This window comes from Seriola lalandi, unplaced genomic scaffold, assembly GCF_002814215.2.
Source record: "Seriola lalandi dorsalis isolate HSWRI2012SDOR001 ecotype SW California unplaced genomic scaffold, Sedor1 jcf7180002054325, whole genome shotgun sequence".
NCBI lineage: Eukaryota > Metazoa > Chordata > Actinopteri > Carangiformes > Carangidae > Seriola > Seriola lalandi.
The window spans coordinates 613,131-630,579 of NW_019524878.1; the positions used below are offsets into that span (position 1 = coordinate 613,131).

The window sequence follows — 17,449 nt, forward strand, 5'->3', positions numbered from 1 at the left end:
TCTTTTTCACGGCGGCAGCGAGTGTTCAGAGCTCGCGTTATCTACACGTGCACGTCGTGGTTTCCAATCTGGTTCACAGCCCTGTGCCGCTCGTGACGCCGCCTGTCCTGACCTTAACTGTCACACTGTGATGGGCGGCGCAGGAGCAGCAGCAACGAATAAAGCAGGCTGAGCTCCAGCACAGGATGAATGGTGACAGTGTGGATTCGGAGCTGAGTTAATGGCAGACTGTTGTAGCCCTACAATGAAGCAGTCTGCCATATGATGTCAGTCAGGCAGTGAGTCACAGTGGAGCCAGTGCAACACAACACCGTCCATCTGCTGCTCCGTGCAATAACACACACGCATAGATACAGAAAGCTGCATGTAAGAGCAGCAGAGGAGGCGCCGCATACAGCTGATGTTTTCTCTTCAAGGGAAGCAACTGAACATTGCACAGAGTTGTGGTTTTTGAATCCTGATTTATGGCAACTTCTAATGTATTATTGCTCTAACCTAAGTTTTTAGAGTTGCCATGACAACTAGTAAACCTTACAGTAGAGACAAAATAAGGCCGATCTTATTATTCTGGAGTGTATCGCAGCATGGTAAAGCCAAAGGAAGCATGAACCATACACACACCTAATAAACTGTAGGTCTCGCTGTTAGTATCTGAAGAGTTTGTTTCTTATTCGTTTGCTCTCTTTTCTGCACATTTATCATTTAACAGGCCCGATAGTTAAAGTTATCATACTTTATTCAATACCTTACTTCAGAAACACTAACATGTTAGCCAACAGCTACGTCAGCTATCAATAAACTCAATTTAAATCTCAATTTCCAGCAAAACAAAGATTTAGCAACTGTATTCTGCTTGCAGCTTACTTCTTTTGTATGTGGTAAAACAAAATACTCACAGACAAATAGTGCTTCCCTGCTGAGGTTTGTAAAAATGATACCACTCTCATAGCTGTCTGTTTATATAGAACTATAGCCAGCTTAGCTTAGCATAAAGACAGAAAACAGCTTGCCTGGCTCTGCACATAACCACCATGTAAATCCATGACTTGTTGTTCTTACACTTCAATTTTTGCACAGATTAATCCGATGAGATATAATCTGTGTGAGCTCTCTCAGTGAGCTTCAGAGGTGTTGGTTGACGGATGTTGTTAGCTTCGGACAGAGCCAGGCTCGTTGGCCCCTGTTTACAGCCTTTGTGCTAAGCTAACTGTAGCTTCATGTTTACCCTACAGTGAGAGAGGTACTCTCTAATCAGATGGCATATTTCACAAAGAAGGCTCCCAACCAGAGGACAGTGCTCTCATTATAGGGGCCAAAATGCTAATGATTGGCTAAATTTGCTAGTTTGACAATCATACCCAGAGGACTGAACAACATTGCCATGTAAATGATGTGGTTATTGGTAGAATTTGTGATTCAGTTCCTATTAATGCAACATCACAGCCTCCTGGAAGTCAGTGTTTGCTCATTACTGACCTGATCTGTCTTCTCAGACCCGTACGAGGACCATTCAGGCTCTCTGCGTCTCATCACCATTAAACCCATGACAGCCCAGCCAACCTACTCCTACCCCTCCTCCTCCTCCCACAGCCAAGACTCTGTGGTCCTCAACGGGGAGGTGAGTCTGCACACACACACACACACACACACATCCTGTATGTATACATAGTGTACACACACCCTCAAGGCTTTATCGCACTCAGCTTTGAGGAGAGTCTGCAGTGTTGACAGCACAGGGGAAGAGCGAAAACTAGAACATCATCGTCGTGACGCAGTAACATACAGCGTGGAGGCATTTGGTCATCGCATAGTGTGGCAGATATTTTTCCGTCATATTTCCTTGGTTCATGTTTATATTTGGAAACCGCTGATGCTTTACATCAGTGAGTCCAAACAGGGCGAACCTCTGCAGCTGCCAGGGAAAGATGGTGTTGTACCTGAATTAGTTAAATAAATTGTAATTATGATTAAATCTAAATATGTAAAAAAAAAAATATATATATATATCCACTTATTGGGTCAGCTGTAACACCTGAGAATGCATGACTAGTCAGCAAGCCATCAGAGAAGTCTGAACAGATTAGAAATGGATAAATAATCATAACAGTTCTGCAAGGATGGACAGTGGGTCCAGGTGGGCGGGGCTGAGGGCAAGGCTGAGGGCAGTGACTGCTTTGTTGTGACATCACAAAGTTCCAGAAGTCCTGACGGCTCGTTTGAAGGCTCAGTTTCTGAATACAGGCTGTGAGTATTTCTCTGTGGACTGAGGCTTTGATACTTTCACAGTGTTAATAAAGAACCTAGACCTGATCTATAATCAAAGAAGACATGGAAATCTCACTTCATACGGTACGGGACCTTTAAAATAGATAGCAGAAAGTAGGATTAGTAGTATTAATTCAAACCGGGACACACTGCAGTGATACAGAATTTAGCTGTTGTCGCTACAGTCACTGTGCCTTTCATCCCCTTCCTCCTTTTTCCACCTCAACCCCTCTTCCCCTCTCTGGCAGCTGACGATAAATTATCCCTCAATCTATTAACATAAGACTAGAAAATCCCCTCGGGGGCTCTCTGGTTTTCCAGTTCATCTGCAACTGACAGGTTTACATTAGCAGAAAATATCATATTTAGGCCGTGACACGCTCTCTGATTATTGGGCTGCAGGGGATGTTTGTTAAAACACATCACTCTGTCTTAGCACCAGAGAAAAAGGATGGAAAAAAAGTTTTCAAAAATTAAGCAGTTCATCATACAAAATTAAAACATCACTCAGGTGACTGCCCCTCAGCATGTGGAGCCTGATGATTTGATTACTTGAATTCAATACTTGACTTTATTGTTTGCAGGCAAACCATGGTGGGCTGAAGCAGAAGTCGGACATCGAGCACTACAGGAACAAACTGCGTCAGAAGGCCCGGAGAAAGGGCTACGGAGAGTTCTCGCTGTCTGAGACCGGTAGCCACGGTTACAGTCACCGTGACACCAGGCATAGTCGGCATGACAATGGGGTCAAGGAGCCGATGACCGCAGAGGAGAAGAGGGCCTCCTTTGCAGGATGTCATAAGAGGTATGGGAGCAGGCGATGTGAAATTATTTAATTTGAATGATTAAATGCATGACATCATCGAAAATATAAGAAGATCTGGATCTTTCTGTCCGCATTCAAAAGAATTAGAAGAATCAACCACAAAAAGTACACAGTATTCAAACAGTGGCTGCCATGGGACAAAATCTCACAGAGTGTGTGCTGGCATTCTCGTGAAAATGTTTGACAGTCCCAAAATTAAAGGATTAGAGTTTAGTATCAAAGTCTGGATCTATTTCATTATTGAAGCCTGTGAAATTAGTTTTTGTTCCATTTTATTTCATCATTATTCAAGGAGTAAAGTAAGTGCTTTACAGCTGACTGGTCTTATTTGTCAGAATGAATCTTACTTTTATGAATTTATGAATTTATTGTTGAATCCATAACAATTAAGTGCTAAATAAACTGTATTTATTTCACCACAGATTATTATTGTATCTACTGTCGATCTGTAGCTGGAGAGCATAGTTGCTAAGCAACGCTTAAGGAGTGAGTGAATAGTAAAGGATGATTTTTGATCAGCACATTAATATTTTACAGTTCATATAGACAAGTGCCTGTTTTGCTTCTCTCTGTCAAAAACTGATTTATTACATTCAACCTTTACACAGTTCATGAATCCTTTTATCTGCTGTTCAGGCAGAGAAAAGCACTTATTTACCTTTTCACTAACCTCAACTCTAACCCTTTAAGCAGCTGTAAAAAATCTGTTTCTGGCTCTGATGGAAACCTCAACATTTTCTTTATTTGCCTAAATTAAATTCCGCTTTAATTCACTGTCCATTTAATCCTGTCCGTGTCTGTTCATCCCCTTTTCATGAACACAGTATATCACTAACGCCTTGAGGGTACTTCTTCAAATTCAGCACAAACATTCATTTGGACTCCAGGATGAACTGATTAGAATTTGCTGGTCAAAGGTCAAAGGTCAAGGTCACTGGGACCTCACAAAACATGTTTTTGGCCATAACTCATAGATTCATACACAAATTTTGACACATTTTAACACACATTTGAAGTATAAAATGATGTGATGACATTTTATATCTAAATGGTCAAAGGTCAATTTCACTGTGACATCATACTGTTCTGCAAAAACACTTTTATTCGATGCTCTAACTCAGGAAGTGGAGATTGTGACCGTATTTCCTGCGTCTTGGCTGGTTGGCGGAGGCATACGGTGATTCTAGTTATTCTACATTCAGTTCCTGTTGTAGATGAAATGTACTGTAGGACAGAGATAATCAGCTTATAGATAATAGATAATCACAAAGTCATGCTTGTAAATTTTGATTTATGAGCATTGAATATGGTCACAATGACAATTATATTAATCAGGTCAAATTCCTACAATACTGAGGGAATCCAAACTCGTTTCCCAAAGTGAATGTCAGATATGATCAGTTTATTATTCACTTAACAGATGAATCATAATAAATATTATTGACCTACATGAGAGTCTAAAAAGCTTTTTTTTTTTCACACCTTTCTCCTCACCTGCCTAAAAAATTAAGTGTAGAAATACAGGAATTGGCCTTTAAACATTTCACCATGTGCAGCTTTTATTTGTTACATATAAACTCCCCTTGTTTTTGTTAATCCCCCAAATTCCCCCATCAGTAGCACATACGGCCCTGAGCCTTAGCTACAGTGGTAAGATAGTTTTTCTTTTACACCTGTCCTCCAGGTACTCCCACCCACGGGAGCCGACCTACTGGAGCAGACAGTCTCTGAGCAGCCCGAGCCCAGTGGAGACGGAGATGGACCTGCTGGTGCTGAGAGAGAGATCCAGACGGGGCATCCGTAACAACGGCTACGACGTGAGTAAAGGCAGAGCTTATGGACCTTCAGTGTTCTTCACTTCAGCGTTTTAAAAACACTCAGCCAGAAATAACGCCAGGAGAGAACAGTGGAAAATGTCAGGTTCAGGAAAAAGGCCAGAGAGATAAAATTCAGATGAGGTTTGAAAATGTCAGTGATTTAAAGAAAATACCTGTAGTTTTAACATGGACCAAGGATCTGTGAGTAGAGGATGTGAGGGATTCACTGCTACAGAAGTCCAGAAAAATACCTGCAAAGCTTTGAAGAATTGGAGTCTGTAACAAACTGTAAGCTCAGGTCCAACCTCTGACCAGGTGAGTCACACCGGGAGATGATGAAACCCTTGGTTGAATCCTTCCTCTTCCAAATGGGTTCACATGGTGGTTGTGGCGAAGGAAAGCTCTGCCGCTTTGTCAAACTAATAAAATAATCTGCAGAGAGAATTTATAACTTTAATCCTTTCTTTCCCTCCTTTACTCTGGCTCTGACGCTCTGAGCTCGCACCCAGAGGATTAACAAATTACCTTTCAAACTATAAACCTACACCAAATAGAAAGATAAAGACATAGGGAAGGTAAGAAGGAGAAGGAGGGAAATGACAAAACGATTAGAGAAAGAGCGGTTCCTTCATTTTAGAGACATGCGAAAGATGGAGAAAGGAGGAAGCAAGAGGGGGAGAGAGCAGGAGATAAAATGGAGACAGAGTGAGTGAACTGTCTTAATGCTGCTTCTCTGCTGCACCGCAGTAACAGCAGTAACAGCAGCAGCAGCAGCAGCGGTGCTACCTAGCTGAATGTCAATGACTCTGAATATGATTATAGTCTATTCATGGATTCAGATGGGAGGCTCGATAGCAGTTAATAGCTTTGGATGCGCCAAACTCTTTGAAATGGCACAAGGAGAACAGAGTGTGTTTGTGCGTGAGCATGTATTCATTTGTATGTGTGCAGCAGGTATATGTGTGCAGCAGGTATACGTGTGCAGCACTATATCTTATCAGTTTGGTTTTCATGCTGTAACTAACCTGCTTTATTCTGCGTCTATGTTTGGGGCTTTTGGTTTTGGTCTGTAGTTGATTTGCTTCATGCTTGTGTGTGAGTGTTTGTGTGTGTGTGTGTGTGTGTGTGTGTGTGTGTGTGTGTGAGTGTTGCAGTGTGTAGTAATGCTGGGTAATAATTTCAAAATAATTTTCAATTTTGAGTGGAATCCTGTTGTGATGATATGATCAGATTTCATTATCTTATTAAACTGTTCAGAGCAAATTTTAATTAAACTGACAAAATGAGTTATTGATGTCTTTTGATGTCTGATTAAATTAATAAACATTCATTATTTTCGATGTGATTTTGCATAAGTTTTTGCATATAATATAATATCTACCAATACTGGGAAATGTTCTGAAAATATCCAGCCCTGAACTTCTGGGTGTTTTACATCTTACATGTGTCTTATAGAGCAGTGATTCCCAACTACAGGTACAGTGCTGGCACCACAGGGGGCAGTAACCCAGTCACAAGTAAAGAGAGATTTATTCATATATTTGTGCTTTGGACGAAAGTAAAACCATAAGTGGTGTTACAAATGTGAGAGGTGTGAGGCTGATCCGATGTTTATTGTCATGATGACAAATAAACGAGCAGCGTCGACAGGCTGAGTGCACACAGCACGCCTCCCCAACAACCTCTGCTGTAACGCATGAACACTGCACACTGTGACTAAAAGTGTCTGAAAGATGGTTAACAAGCGAGCAGAGAAGTCCAGATGTACACTGCATGAACGCATGAATGTGCGTTCTGTGTGTGGTGGGTGAAGACGTACAACTGAGAACTTGACCAAACCTGTTAAAAAAACAAAAGCATCAAGCCTAAACGAACCTCTAGATAATTAATACTGTCCAGCTAAATCCATTTGAAACATTAAAAACAGAGAAGGTGGAATCAGCGTTATTAAAGGAGAAACATTTCATTGACTTTTTAAACCCAAAAAATAAATACGTGTCTTTGTAACTCGTGTACTGATGGAGTCACGTTGCAGAAGAACCTGCTCCATCGAGGAAAAAACTGATTGTTGATGTTTGATTTTGATTCCCTCACTTAACCACACGTTCGTACAGTAGGCGCTCAGAGATTGTGATTTGATCTTTCAGGAACGAACACGTGCGACTCTGGTGTTGATTTCCTCAACACTTACATGGACAGGCTGTTGAATGCACTCCTGCCCTGTTGACTGAGTGTGTGCGCTCTCTCTCTCTCTCTCTCTCTCTCTCTCTCTCTCTCTCTGTCTCTGTCTCTACAGGGCGAACCAGAACCGTTCGAGGAGACCAACGTGGACCGTCTGATGAGCTCTCTGGGTTACGGAGGTGGATCCACTGGCACCGGGAACGGCAGCTTGGGGGTGAAAGCTCACCGCGGCTCCGACTCCTCCACACTCAGCTCTCAGCCGTCCATTGATGAGGTCCGCACGCAGATGCATATGTTGCTAGGCAACGCCTTCAGTCTGGCACCTCCGGACCACGACCCGCCTTCCCCTCCAACCAAGTAAAAACGAGTTTTTTCCCCGAGATGATTTATTTCTTAGCACATCTGCATGATTTACAGTATTGTGTAGGAAAGGAAAGAGAGAGGTGCCGTGACATGAGCGCAGCCCACTCCCAAGCTGTTCTCCACAGAGTGCAGTAGATTTATCTGAACATCTCTGCTTCTTTTGTGTTCACTTTCCCGTCTCTTCCCAGCAGCCACCACCATCACCACCACCATGCCCACAGCGCTTACAACCCCTCCCACACCAGCCACTACAGTGACGGGGTGACCAGCGCCCCGGGCACCATGAACCATCCCTGTGGAGGCAGGCAGAGGAGCGCAGGCTATGAGGACATGCACCAGTGCAGTCTGCCCAAACCGGTAATTACCAGGAGGAGGTTAAAGGCTAAACAGGCAAATAAAAAAAACTTGCCTGTAGTGGCATCGAACTATCCAGATAGTTTTAGTTTTATTTGTCCGCGGGTTGAGAAATCTGTGTCTTTTCTATCTGCCTCCACTTCAACACAGTGGAGGACAATGCGAGTTGATACGTGGCGCTCACAGCAATGGAAAAATTACATGTACAATATTCTGCAGCCACGTTTTTCCATTAAAAAGATACACAGCAAATGACCTTGGAGAGAAACATACAGACGCATGAGCGAATCAATCACTTAAAATTGCATTAATTGATTTTATTTTTTTCCCAATCGAATTGTAAGCACGTCACTGACATATTACCACCTTATAAAGTTGCTCTGGCCACATAGACTGTCAGAATATAGTTGAAACAGAGTAACATTAACATTCGCTTGGACGTTTGTTTCCACCTGATAAAATGGAAGTCCAGTATTCAGTCTCATTTTCTCTCTCAACTCCTGAGGGAAATAATTTGGCTCTTCAGCTGCTTCTCTATTTACACCAGCTAGTCTCTAACTTTGTCAGCCATTAGGTGCTGGGCAGGAAGCACACCGTGGGTTTTTAAAGCTTTTTGGCTGAAAACAGCTTCTGCCGCCGCTGCTGCTGCTGCTGCCGCCGCCGCCGCTGCTGCTGCTGCTGCTGCTGCTGGAAACATCGCTGCTGAGAGCAGTGAGAGCGAACCAAACAATAAAGCTGCTGGCCATAAAAACCAAAACAAGGAGCTGAAAGGCACTAAAACACACCGGATAATGATTCTGTGTGGGTTCACCTCTCACCGGCACCTTTTACTCTACGTTGTCGTCATGTAATCCGCTGCAAGTTAAAACCACGCAGAGAAAGTTAAAGGCTTCCTGATAGAGCTGATAAATTAGTTAAGCCCCTTGGGGTCAAGGTCATATACATACATATATATATATATACATATATATATATATATACATATATATATATATATACATATATATATATATATGTATATATATATATATATATACACACATATGCAGGTTTTTATACAGACTTTTACACTCATCATTTGTAGAGAGGGTCATGCAAGTTGCATTCTCAAGAAATTCTCACTAAATTGTTCCTTTAAAATATTTGCACAGAGAGTTTGGACATTGAGAAGAGCTGCTGTCACTCCTGTCAGTGTGTGTGGCCAACAGCTGATCAGCGAGGGAGAAGCTTTACAGAGATTAAAGAGAGACTGTGGACTGAACACACAGAACATCAGTAAATAAAGTTGCCTTGTGCGGCTTGAATTTGAATGTCCATTAGTTCCTCCTCTAATCAAACTGGTTTATTGTTCCTCCAGCTTGTGTTTTGGCTTTGGCTTAAGGTTTTGTTTGGTTGTTTTGTACTCGCTCTGTTGAGTCCAGATGCTTGTCAGACACCAGTTCTAAATTATATTTGTGGTTCCTGCAGGGTTTCCGGTTCACTCAGCTTCCTGATATGGGCATTGGTTCACCCCCGCCACTGATCCCCTCTAGACCAGGACCGCCACCTGGGACCTCACTACGACGGTACCGCCCACACTCACACAAATATAGCCAGATACACACACACAAACACAAATAGACGCTCGACTGAGAGGAAATCTCAAAAAAATAACAAGGAACACCATGTGCCCTCGGCAAACGGCAAGATATAGACTTAAGTAAATGTTCTAACATCCACGGCGCTGAGAGTGTGGAGATCAAATCTAAAGAAAATGTTCACATATGGCATTTTAAAGTGTTCCAGGGTGACTCCTCGGCCAATCAAAATGCAGCGGGAGAGCACACGGTGGAATTCATTGTGGAGGGGAGAAAAAAAAGCATCAGGATATCAATCGTCGTTGTTCGAACCGATTGCCCTCCACATCCTTTCTCTTTCTCTCTCTCTCTCTCTCTCTCTCTCTCTCTCTCTCTCTCAGGCCCATATGTTCGTCAGCATCGTTTGAAGCAAGCAGCTTCTTCTTCATTTAAATGCTGTTGCTGTGTGCACCGTGTTGCTGGGCACTTTAGCACTGCAGAGAGTGATTGACTGTTCTGCTGCTTTTTTTGGGAGTGTGTGTGTGTGTGTGTGGGGGGGGGGGGGGTCGTTGCACGGAGGAGCATGTTCGCCATCTAGTGGATAAACTGGGAAAGTAACACACACAAGTTGACACGCTCCAGCTGTGATGTGCTGCAGACTGACAGGAACAAACTGTCAGAAACGCTCCAACTCATCTGATCTAATAAGAATATAATGTAGATATTTAGAATTTTAATTAGATTTAATAAGGATTTTGACAGAGACAGCTATGCTGGTTTTATAGCTCTCTAATTATTGCTAATTTCATTTTGAATCAGAACTATGTGAGTGTGACCATTATTCTTGGTTTAAAACCAGAACTTAAATGTTTTAGTAGTTAATCACTCAGCCTGTCATAGATCAGCTCCTCTGTGCCCTCAGGGAACCGGAGTGCAGCATGTTAATTCCTCTTTAGTATGCACTGTTAGGCATCAGTGTGCACAGTGCATTACGGTCCTAATCTCTGGCAATGACATCATTTGTCCGCCGGTCTTTTACTGTAATTAACATGTACAGTAGCCAGGGCTGCTACAGGGGAGAGGAGGATACTGCAATGTAGAAGAAGTGGAAACATAATGGAAACACTGAAAATGGAAAATGATGGTCTGCACGGGCGACATGACGAGGCTCTGGGACACAGATATAACTAGAATCACGAGTTCAATCACTGAAAAGTCTTGAAATTATAACCAGACGTGTAAAGAAAGGCCTCAAAGTGATTTAATTATTGAGATGTCTCATATTGTATTCATAGTGTCAGCTATTCACTTGTATTTCTTGTCTTTTTGTTTCACAACATGAAGGTTTTAAGGCCGCGTCTATACCGTCAGGAGTAAAACTGTGATGGGAAAATATTGAATCATTTATTTATTTTTGTTGAAAAAGAAAGAAGTGTTCTCAGGGATTTTCCTTAGTTGAACAATAAAGGACAGACAAATGTCTCCTAAATATTTTTTCTTTCATGACAGCAGAATTAAAGTGATATGTTGACGTCAGCACATTAGAGTAAGTGTGTGTTCTGCTATTGCTAACCACTGCTAACGTACCAGCTGACGCTCAACTGACCCGTGTGACTGTGTTCAGCTGCTTTCAACACTGATTCATCAACCGACACTTCAGCTGCTTCTGTGGCTCAGACAGACTCATACTCCAGCTGCTTTCATCCCGCACTCTTCCGCTGACAGTTCACCTACTTTCAGCTCTTAATCTAGTTCTGCTAATTTCAGTGCTTTTGCATATGAACTGGCAGTTTAATTGCCTAGCTCTTTCTCTTTTTTCACTGCTTCACCTGCAAGTGACTCTTTCACTGCTTCCCAATATATGATATCATGACATCCAGACTTGTTTTTCCAAGTATGAAAGAGACCCTGTGGCCAATCATTACAGCCGTCGAGTAGGCAGTCTTTTCCGTTGGTTAATGAAGGTAATCTGTGTCATAAGGGTAGATCGAGAACAGCTGGTACGATCAGCCATGTTAAAAAAATCATCAGATCGCCCACCAAACAAACTATAAAGATTCTGTTGACATTTTCACTCCCACTTCTTTAAGTGTAAGCAAGCAGACTTCATTTTCTTCAGTAATCGTAGCCTCCTCTGTCGATTTCAATTTGTTAGATTCATCCAAGTGATGTTGATCAGTAGTTTGTTGATGACAGTATAACAGGTTTAACATCTGCTCCTTCTTTCCATCTACAGCTCCACCCCTGATGTTAGTCTGAAGCCCCGTGTGTCAGAGGCCTCAGACCTCCAGGCCCAGCAGCACAACGGCGCCCCCTACCTGCCGCTGTCCAGGACCCCCTTCCCTGCTGTTACTGTCGACCAGTCTATTACCACCTACTCAGGTGAGACTCAGCTGTTAGGAAGTCGAAATGGAGACAGAGCTATGATACGTTAAGATCATTAATTGACTGAATCCGTCTTTGCATCTCACAGGAAACCCAATAACAGCAGTCTACGCTATATCGTCCAACCGCCCGGGCTACTCGGACTACTTTGTCATGTCGCCGCCGTCCTCGTACCGTAGCCCGTCCTGGATGTCCTACCCACCCGAGCCAGAAGACCTGCCGAGGCAGTGGAACGACACGCCGGTGAGACACATACTGTCCAGACTGAGCAGCAAACACATTCTGCTAAGAGTATTTTTCCAGTGTGTGAAGCAGCTCTTCTCTTCTCCCTGCAGAACTCACGTCACCTTGAAACCATCTGCTGAAATCGTCAACTTGTGACACCTGAGTGGAAACTCGGTGGGTCAGCTCATCTCACCGCTGCTGTTTAATACGCTGTCGTGTTTGTTTAGTGATGATGGGACTTTCTGTAACTTGTCAGTTTATTAGGTTGAAGTCTTACTTATATTTACACCCAAAGACACGCTGGTACCTGTAGAGAAACAACTTTAAACTATAAGATTCACATGTAAAAGCATGATGTCTCTGCAACAATGAATCTTCTCTCCGACTGAAACAAATCACCATCACCTCCCAGTGGTGATAATCTCCACGCTAATGAGCTTGCTAACAGTCAGTTAGCTAACTCATTAGCTGGTTATCTTAGCTCAGTCACTAATGGGAATGTAAGCTCACACAGACATATCCGCACCATTGACTCCTGTCTGCAAACCACTGCTCTTTTACTAAGGTTAAATAAAAATGGATGGTGCAACACATATAATACATAAATGGATGCAACAGAAATACTAACAGACAGAAGCTGCTGAGGGAAAAATGAACGTGAATGTGTAATGTGACGGCAGCTCTGTCTGTTTTCCTGCAGGTGTCTCTTTGGGTAGAGGACCTCCTTCTCACAGAAGACTCTATGGAGCTTTATCACCACCCCCTCCCTTCATCACCGGTGGATCCCCTCTGCCCCCACCTTATCTCCAACTGTCCCCTCGCTCCACTGGTCTGGCCTCCATCTATCCACTCTCAGCCCATTTCATCTGCAGCTCAAAGCATTTCTCATCCCTCAGAACTCCTCTGCCCTTTAAGCCCTCTCACCTGGTCAAAGCTCCACTTCAATGTCCTTACCAATGCAAATGCTCAGCCATAAATCTCTCTCTCTCTCTCTCTCTCTCTCTCTCTGTATTCTTTCTGCTCCCTGAGCCCCCGGGCCTCACCGGCCCTCACCGGCCCCTCTGGGCCCCTAGTCACTATCTCTATGTAGACTGCCTCTTCTGTAGTGACCACCACTGTACAGCCAGAGGCCCCCCATCACGCTGCTGAACTGAACTAAGCGGGAGATGAGCTGCGTGAAGCTGTACTGTGCTTCCCTGCCTAAACAACACACACGCACCTTCGTGTGTGTGTGTGTGTGTGTGTGTGAGAGTGTGTGCGCGCAGTGCGGGCGAACAGGGTGAGTACAGTACAGCGTGACATGCAGTGCAGTGTGACGAGTTCTCTGCCCCAGCAATCTTCGTACAGTAACAGCCATCCGCCCGGCACACGATGGCACTCGGCACTGCGTCATCAGTACAGTAGTGCCCCGGCCGCGGCCAGTAGTCTACTCCTGTGAACTGGACTGGACTGGACCTTCCTGGACTTGCCCCCTAAGTCCACTCTGAAGCCAGGAATGCTGGACTGACTTAAAACTGTGCTTTTCTTTTTCTTTTTCTTTTTTCTTTTTTTTTTTGATGAATCCAAATTCCTATGTAAACCTTCTACAGCTGGTTAATATGTGTATTTTAAACTTAAGTGACAAAAAAAAAAAAATCAAAGGAAAAAGGAAAAAAAAAAATCTTGTCTTGAGCTGTCTCAATTTCAGTTTTTGGATATTTGTGTGGTTTTGTCTTTTACTTTTGTGCATTGATTATTATCAATGGATTACTGTACAAAAAAAGATGTAGTGAGTGTTTCTCTTTCACTCACCTTATTTCAAGGCAAAAAAAAATAATAATTACATTCTTTGAAGCAGAGAAAATGGCGGCTTAGTTGTCTGTGGTTATGATGGCATTTCTGTACTTTTAAAAAAGAATTACTTCATTTACCTTTTTCCTTCATCAGATTCAGTAATGAAAACAAGAATTAGTCACAATGTTCTGTCGATCATCTGATTATGAAGTTTTGTCTGCTAACCATTAGACGGACCTGGGTCAAAAACACACGCTGAAATCCCGCTCACATGCAGTTCTGTGACTTGTAGCTTTGCAGTCGCTGCAGAGGTTTGACAGATTTTAACGCCTTGGGATTAAAAACAAAACATTCACATATACGATGAGTTGGATTAGAGGTGATTTCAATTGTTGTTTGACTCGGGTCTGTTGCAATTATGTGAACACACCAGTATTCTTAGAAAAAACACTTCTTTTACTTGAAAGGTGTCTACTGTATAAGGAACTTTGACTTTTGGTTATTTTGGTCTTGATGGAGAGGGATGAATATGTGGTCGCTGGAATATGGTATAGTACTGTTCAAGAGATTTGCAGGGCTTGGATGAGCCGTGTATGTAACAATTAAATGTATTACTGTATATAGCAGATGATTTAACAAAGAGATTTATGCAAGTAGTGTGGGAGGGAAACTTTGCTTGACGTTGTTCGGATGCCATTTTTCTTCCTTTTTTGGTTTCTCAGCGTTTACGATGAAGGACTGTTTTTGAAACTTTCTGAAGGATGCACACATTTCAGTATCATCTGGATCATCGTGGTTCATAGTGTTGCTAACACAGAACTTAAAATATTACAGGAAACATATTACAAAAAGGAACAGATGGAGAGTTTAGAGCGACATGTAGAGCAGATCTAACCCTGCATTTACAGTATTCTTTATGTTTAAACCTAATATAGTCTTATAGTCTAAACGATGTAAATTTTAGTACAAAGAATGTCACAGTCTAAATTATATTTACCCTCATTTTTTCTGAGGACAACTGGAAATCTATGAGCACACTGTACGTTAGGCTTCTCATCGTGTAGATGGTACCAAAGGAGATTATAGCCATATATTAACTTCACCAAGTGGACAAAAAAACAGCGAAGATATACAGTGTTGTATCAAAAGTGGCAAATGATACCAAATGAGAGTATATTAGATAGGGACTGATGAGGCAGAACGGATAGATAGTATAGATAGAAATGTAAAGATAGTAAGTTTAGTTTGAAATGAAATGAGCACTTTTGTAAAGAGGCCAAACCATGACAGAAAAAAAGCAAAATCAATGCAAAAATGCTGTTGTATAGCATGAAATATTCTGATTCTATAGATGTATAAAACATACATAAGTGCAAAGCTGTACGGGCATAATCAGAAGAAAAAACGTTTTTAAATATCCAGCTTATTTATGACGCCCTTTTTTTTGACCCATAGACAGGGCTGTACACCAAGGATGTGTGCACAGTATTAAATTAGAGAATTGAAGCTTCTAACGACTTGAGGGGTAATGTGCATTATACAATAACACAAAAGTTACACATAGGGAAGTTTTAAAGCCAGATTTTTATTTATTTTTTTTTTAGAGTCAAAACTCTTAAATTTGACTGTTTTTAGGAGAAAAACATAAACACACCAGCTTTGAAACAAATAAATAAATATATAGGAAGAGAAAATTTACAGAAAATATATTTTAACAATGGAAGAAATATAGGAAATGTGAGAACGAATCTTTTCAGACTATTTTGGTGGCTGGTCAAAAATTTCTTAGGGGGGGTGGGGTTGCCGTGGGGGACAGTATTTCTAAAATCCCATCTAAGGTCTTGTCTCTATATGTATGGCTTCAAATGCAAATTCAAAAGGGAATATCAACTTATAAAATATACCTAGATACATTTAAAAATGCAAATACATCATTTGATATTGTTTAATTACGTGTCAAATGACGCCTGTATCTAGAAAGTAGCACAGGTAAGAAATCGTCCTCTTCCAGTTGAGTTTATTTAGGATTCCTCTCTTTTCTGAATTTAGGTCTGCACATGATAAATGTTAGCTGTGGATATTTAGAGAAAAGAAAGCAAAGGTATTAGATCACAGTGCTATCGGTGTTCATCGTAACAATTACCAGAACAACCATTGTATTTTAAATCATACTCGGTGTATAAACCCATGTTTGGTTGAAGAAGAAACGCTTCCACTCATGTCTATCATTTTATTTGACTCCATGTTAAAGAGAGGGGCGGGTGGATTTTGGTTTTTCAGCAGTAAATTGAGGGAGACTTGATGCTATGCTATAAGTTGATGTGCAATGTTTGTGCTTTACACGGGTAGCGGCGAGATGCTTTTATTGATGACGGACTCTGGGATGGACCGACTGTCAGTAGTTTTTTTCTGCCGTTTGAGCCATGTCACGATGCTGTGATGTCATGGCGGCGCTGATGATGTCACACTGTCGTCACTCGGGTGTTGATGAGGTCACAGTGACGACAACTATGAATGCTGTTGGATGTAGTTATGCAGAAAAAATTTTGGTGAATTTAAACAATAAAGACAATAAATTTGTGAAAACAAACATGCTGATATGTGACCCATGTCATTGATGAATAAACTGTGTAACGTAATACACGATGTATCCACCAGAGGGAGGCAGACTCGCACAGTACAGGCCTAAACCTGCAGTCAGGGTTCTCCACCTTCTGGAAAGTGTTACAGCAAGTAATCAAATGTTCTTGTCTGTTCATATTTGTGTTTTTCTCTGCAGGAAGCCACATACAAAACAAAAAAAAATATTCATTGATTCATTTAGAGGTGAGGCAGTTGCCTGATGAATAAAACATGTTTGAAGAATCATTTCTGTCCCTGAGATGAAAGCTGAGCCGCTTATTTCAGCCTCCTGTCGTTGACCTTGACTCTTCAAACGCAGGCGAACTGTGAGTCAACAGAACGAAATGTGGCGGCAGCGAAGGTTTCTGTGAATTGAAAGAAGATACAGCCATGAATCACAGGACAGATAACCCTGCTTTTTATGCCTCCGATTGTAACCTAAAAGAATAATACGTCACTTTGAGGAATGACATTTTTATTGTCTTTGCCTTGTGACTGTGCTCTGGGTGAGGGGAAGGAAGTGTCCAGGACAGGGTTGCTCCAGCAATCGGTAAATTCATGTCTTAGTTTGTGTGATGTTCTTTCCAAACTCTTAGTGCATATACGTGTGCATGTTGGTGCATGTGAGTCCCTCCTGTTAAACCATTAGTTGGTAAAAGCAACCTTCCAGGATTTCCTCCACTGAAGAAACCAGGTCTTTGTCTTAAAAGGCCTCAGGTGGACTGACCATGGGGACTACCGGTTCAAATCCAGGTCAGCCGGTGGTACGTCAATATAACCATAAAGATTATAAACTTTTTACCAGCTTCCTCAGTGTCTTTATCGGCTCCATCAGTGTAATTCGTGCAGCTGGTCAAAGCGAATAAAAGTCTAAAGTTGAATTTCTTTCCCAGTCCAACCGTGGAGCCAATACTGGTTTGGCTTTACAGAGACGGAGAACCCAACAAGCTGCGAAAGGGCTCCAGCTTGACTCGGAACTGGCTTGGCTCTCCTCCATGTATAACCTGATGGCTACATAATGTTACATGTCCGTTTTCGTTAGTGACCGGCTTCAGAGGTCATGATCACGTTAGCTAACTTGC

The 17,449-nt window shown here is 42.1% G+C and overlaps 1 protein-coding gene across 2 annotated transcripts in view; it reads left to right on the forward strand.

The window, feature by feature from the left end:
• kiaa1549la (KIAA1549-like a) overlaps positions 1-16,335 on the forward strand; it is a 96,919-nt gene extending 80,584 nt beyond the window's left edge. For both annotated transcript variants that reach the window (XM_023407027.2, XM_087174181.1), the window contains 10 exons: positions 1,494-1,618; positions 2,850-3,070; positions 4,776-4,908; positions 7,205-7,446; positions 7,641-7,809; positions 9,274-9,371; positions 11,599-11,744; positions 11,836-11,990; positions 12,083-12,146; positions 12,673-16,335. In XM_023407027.2, coding sequence (XP_023262795.1) covers positions 1,494-1,618; positions 2,850-3,070; positions 4,776-4,908; positions 7,205-7,446; positions 7,641-7,809; positions 9,274-9,371; positions 11,599-11,744; positions 11,836-11,990; positions 12,083-12,112 — 1,319 coding nt within the window. In that variant the 3' untranslated portion in view covers positions 12,113-12,146; positions 12,673-16,335. The remainder of the gene's footprint in view (positions 1-1,493; positions 1,619-2,849; positions 3,071-4,775; positions 4,909-7,204; positions 7,447-7,640; positions 7,810-9,273; positions 9,372-11,598; positions 11,745-11,835; positions 11,991-12,082; positions 12,147-12,672) is intronic.
• The last annotated feature ends 1,114 nt before the right edge of the window (positions 16,336-17,449 follow it).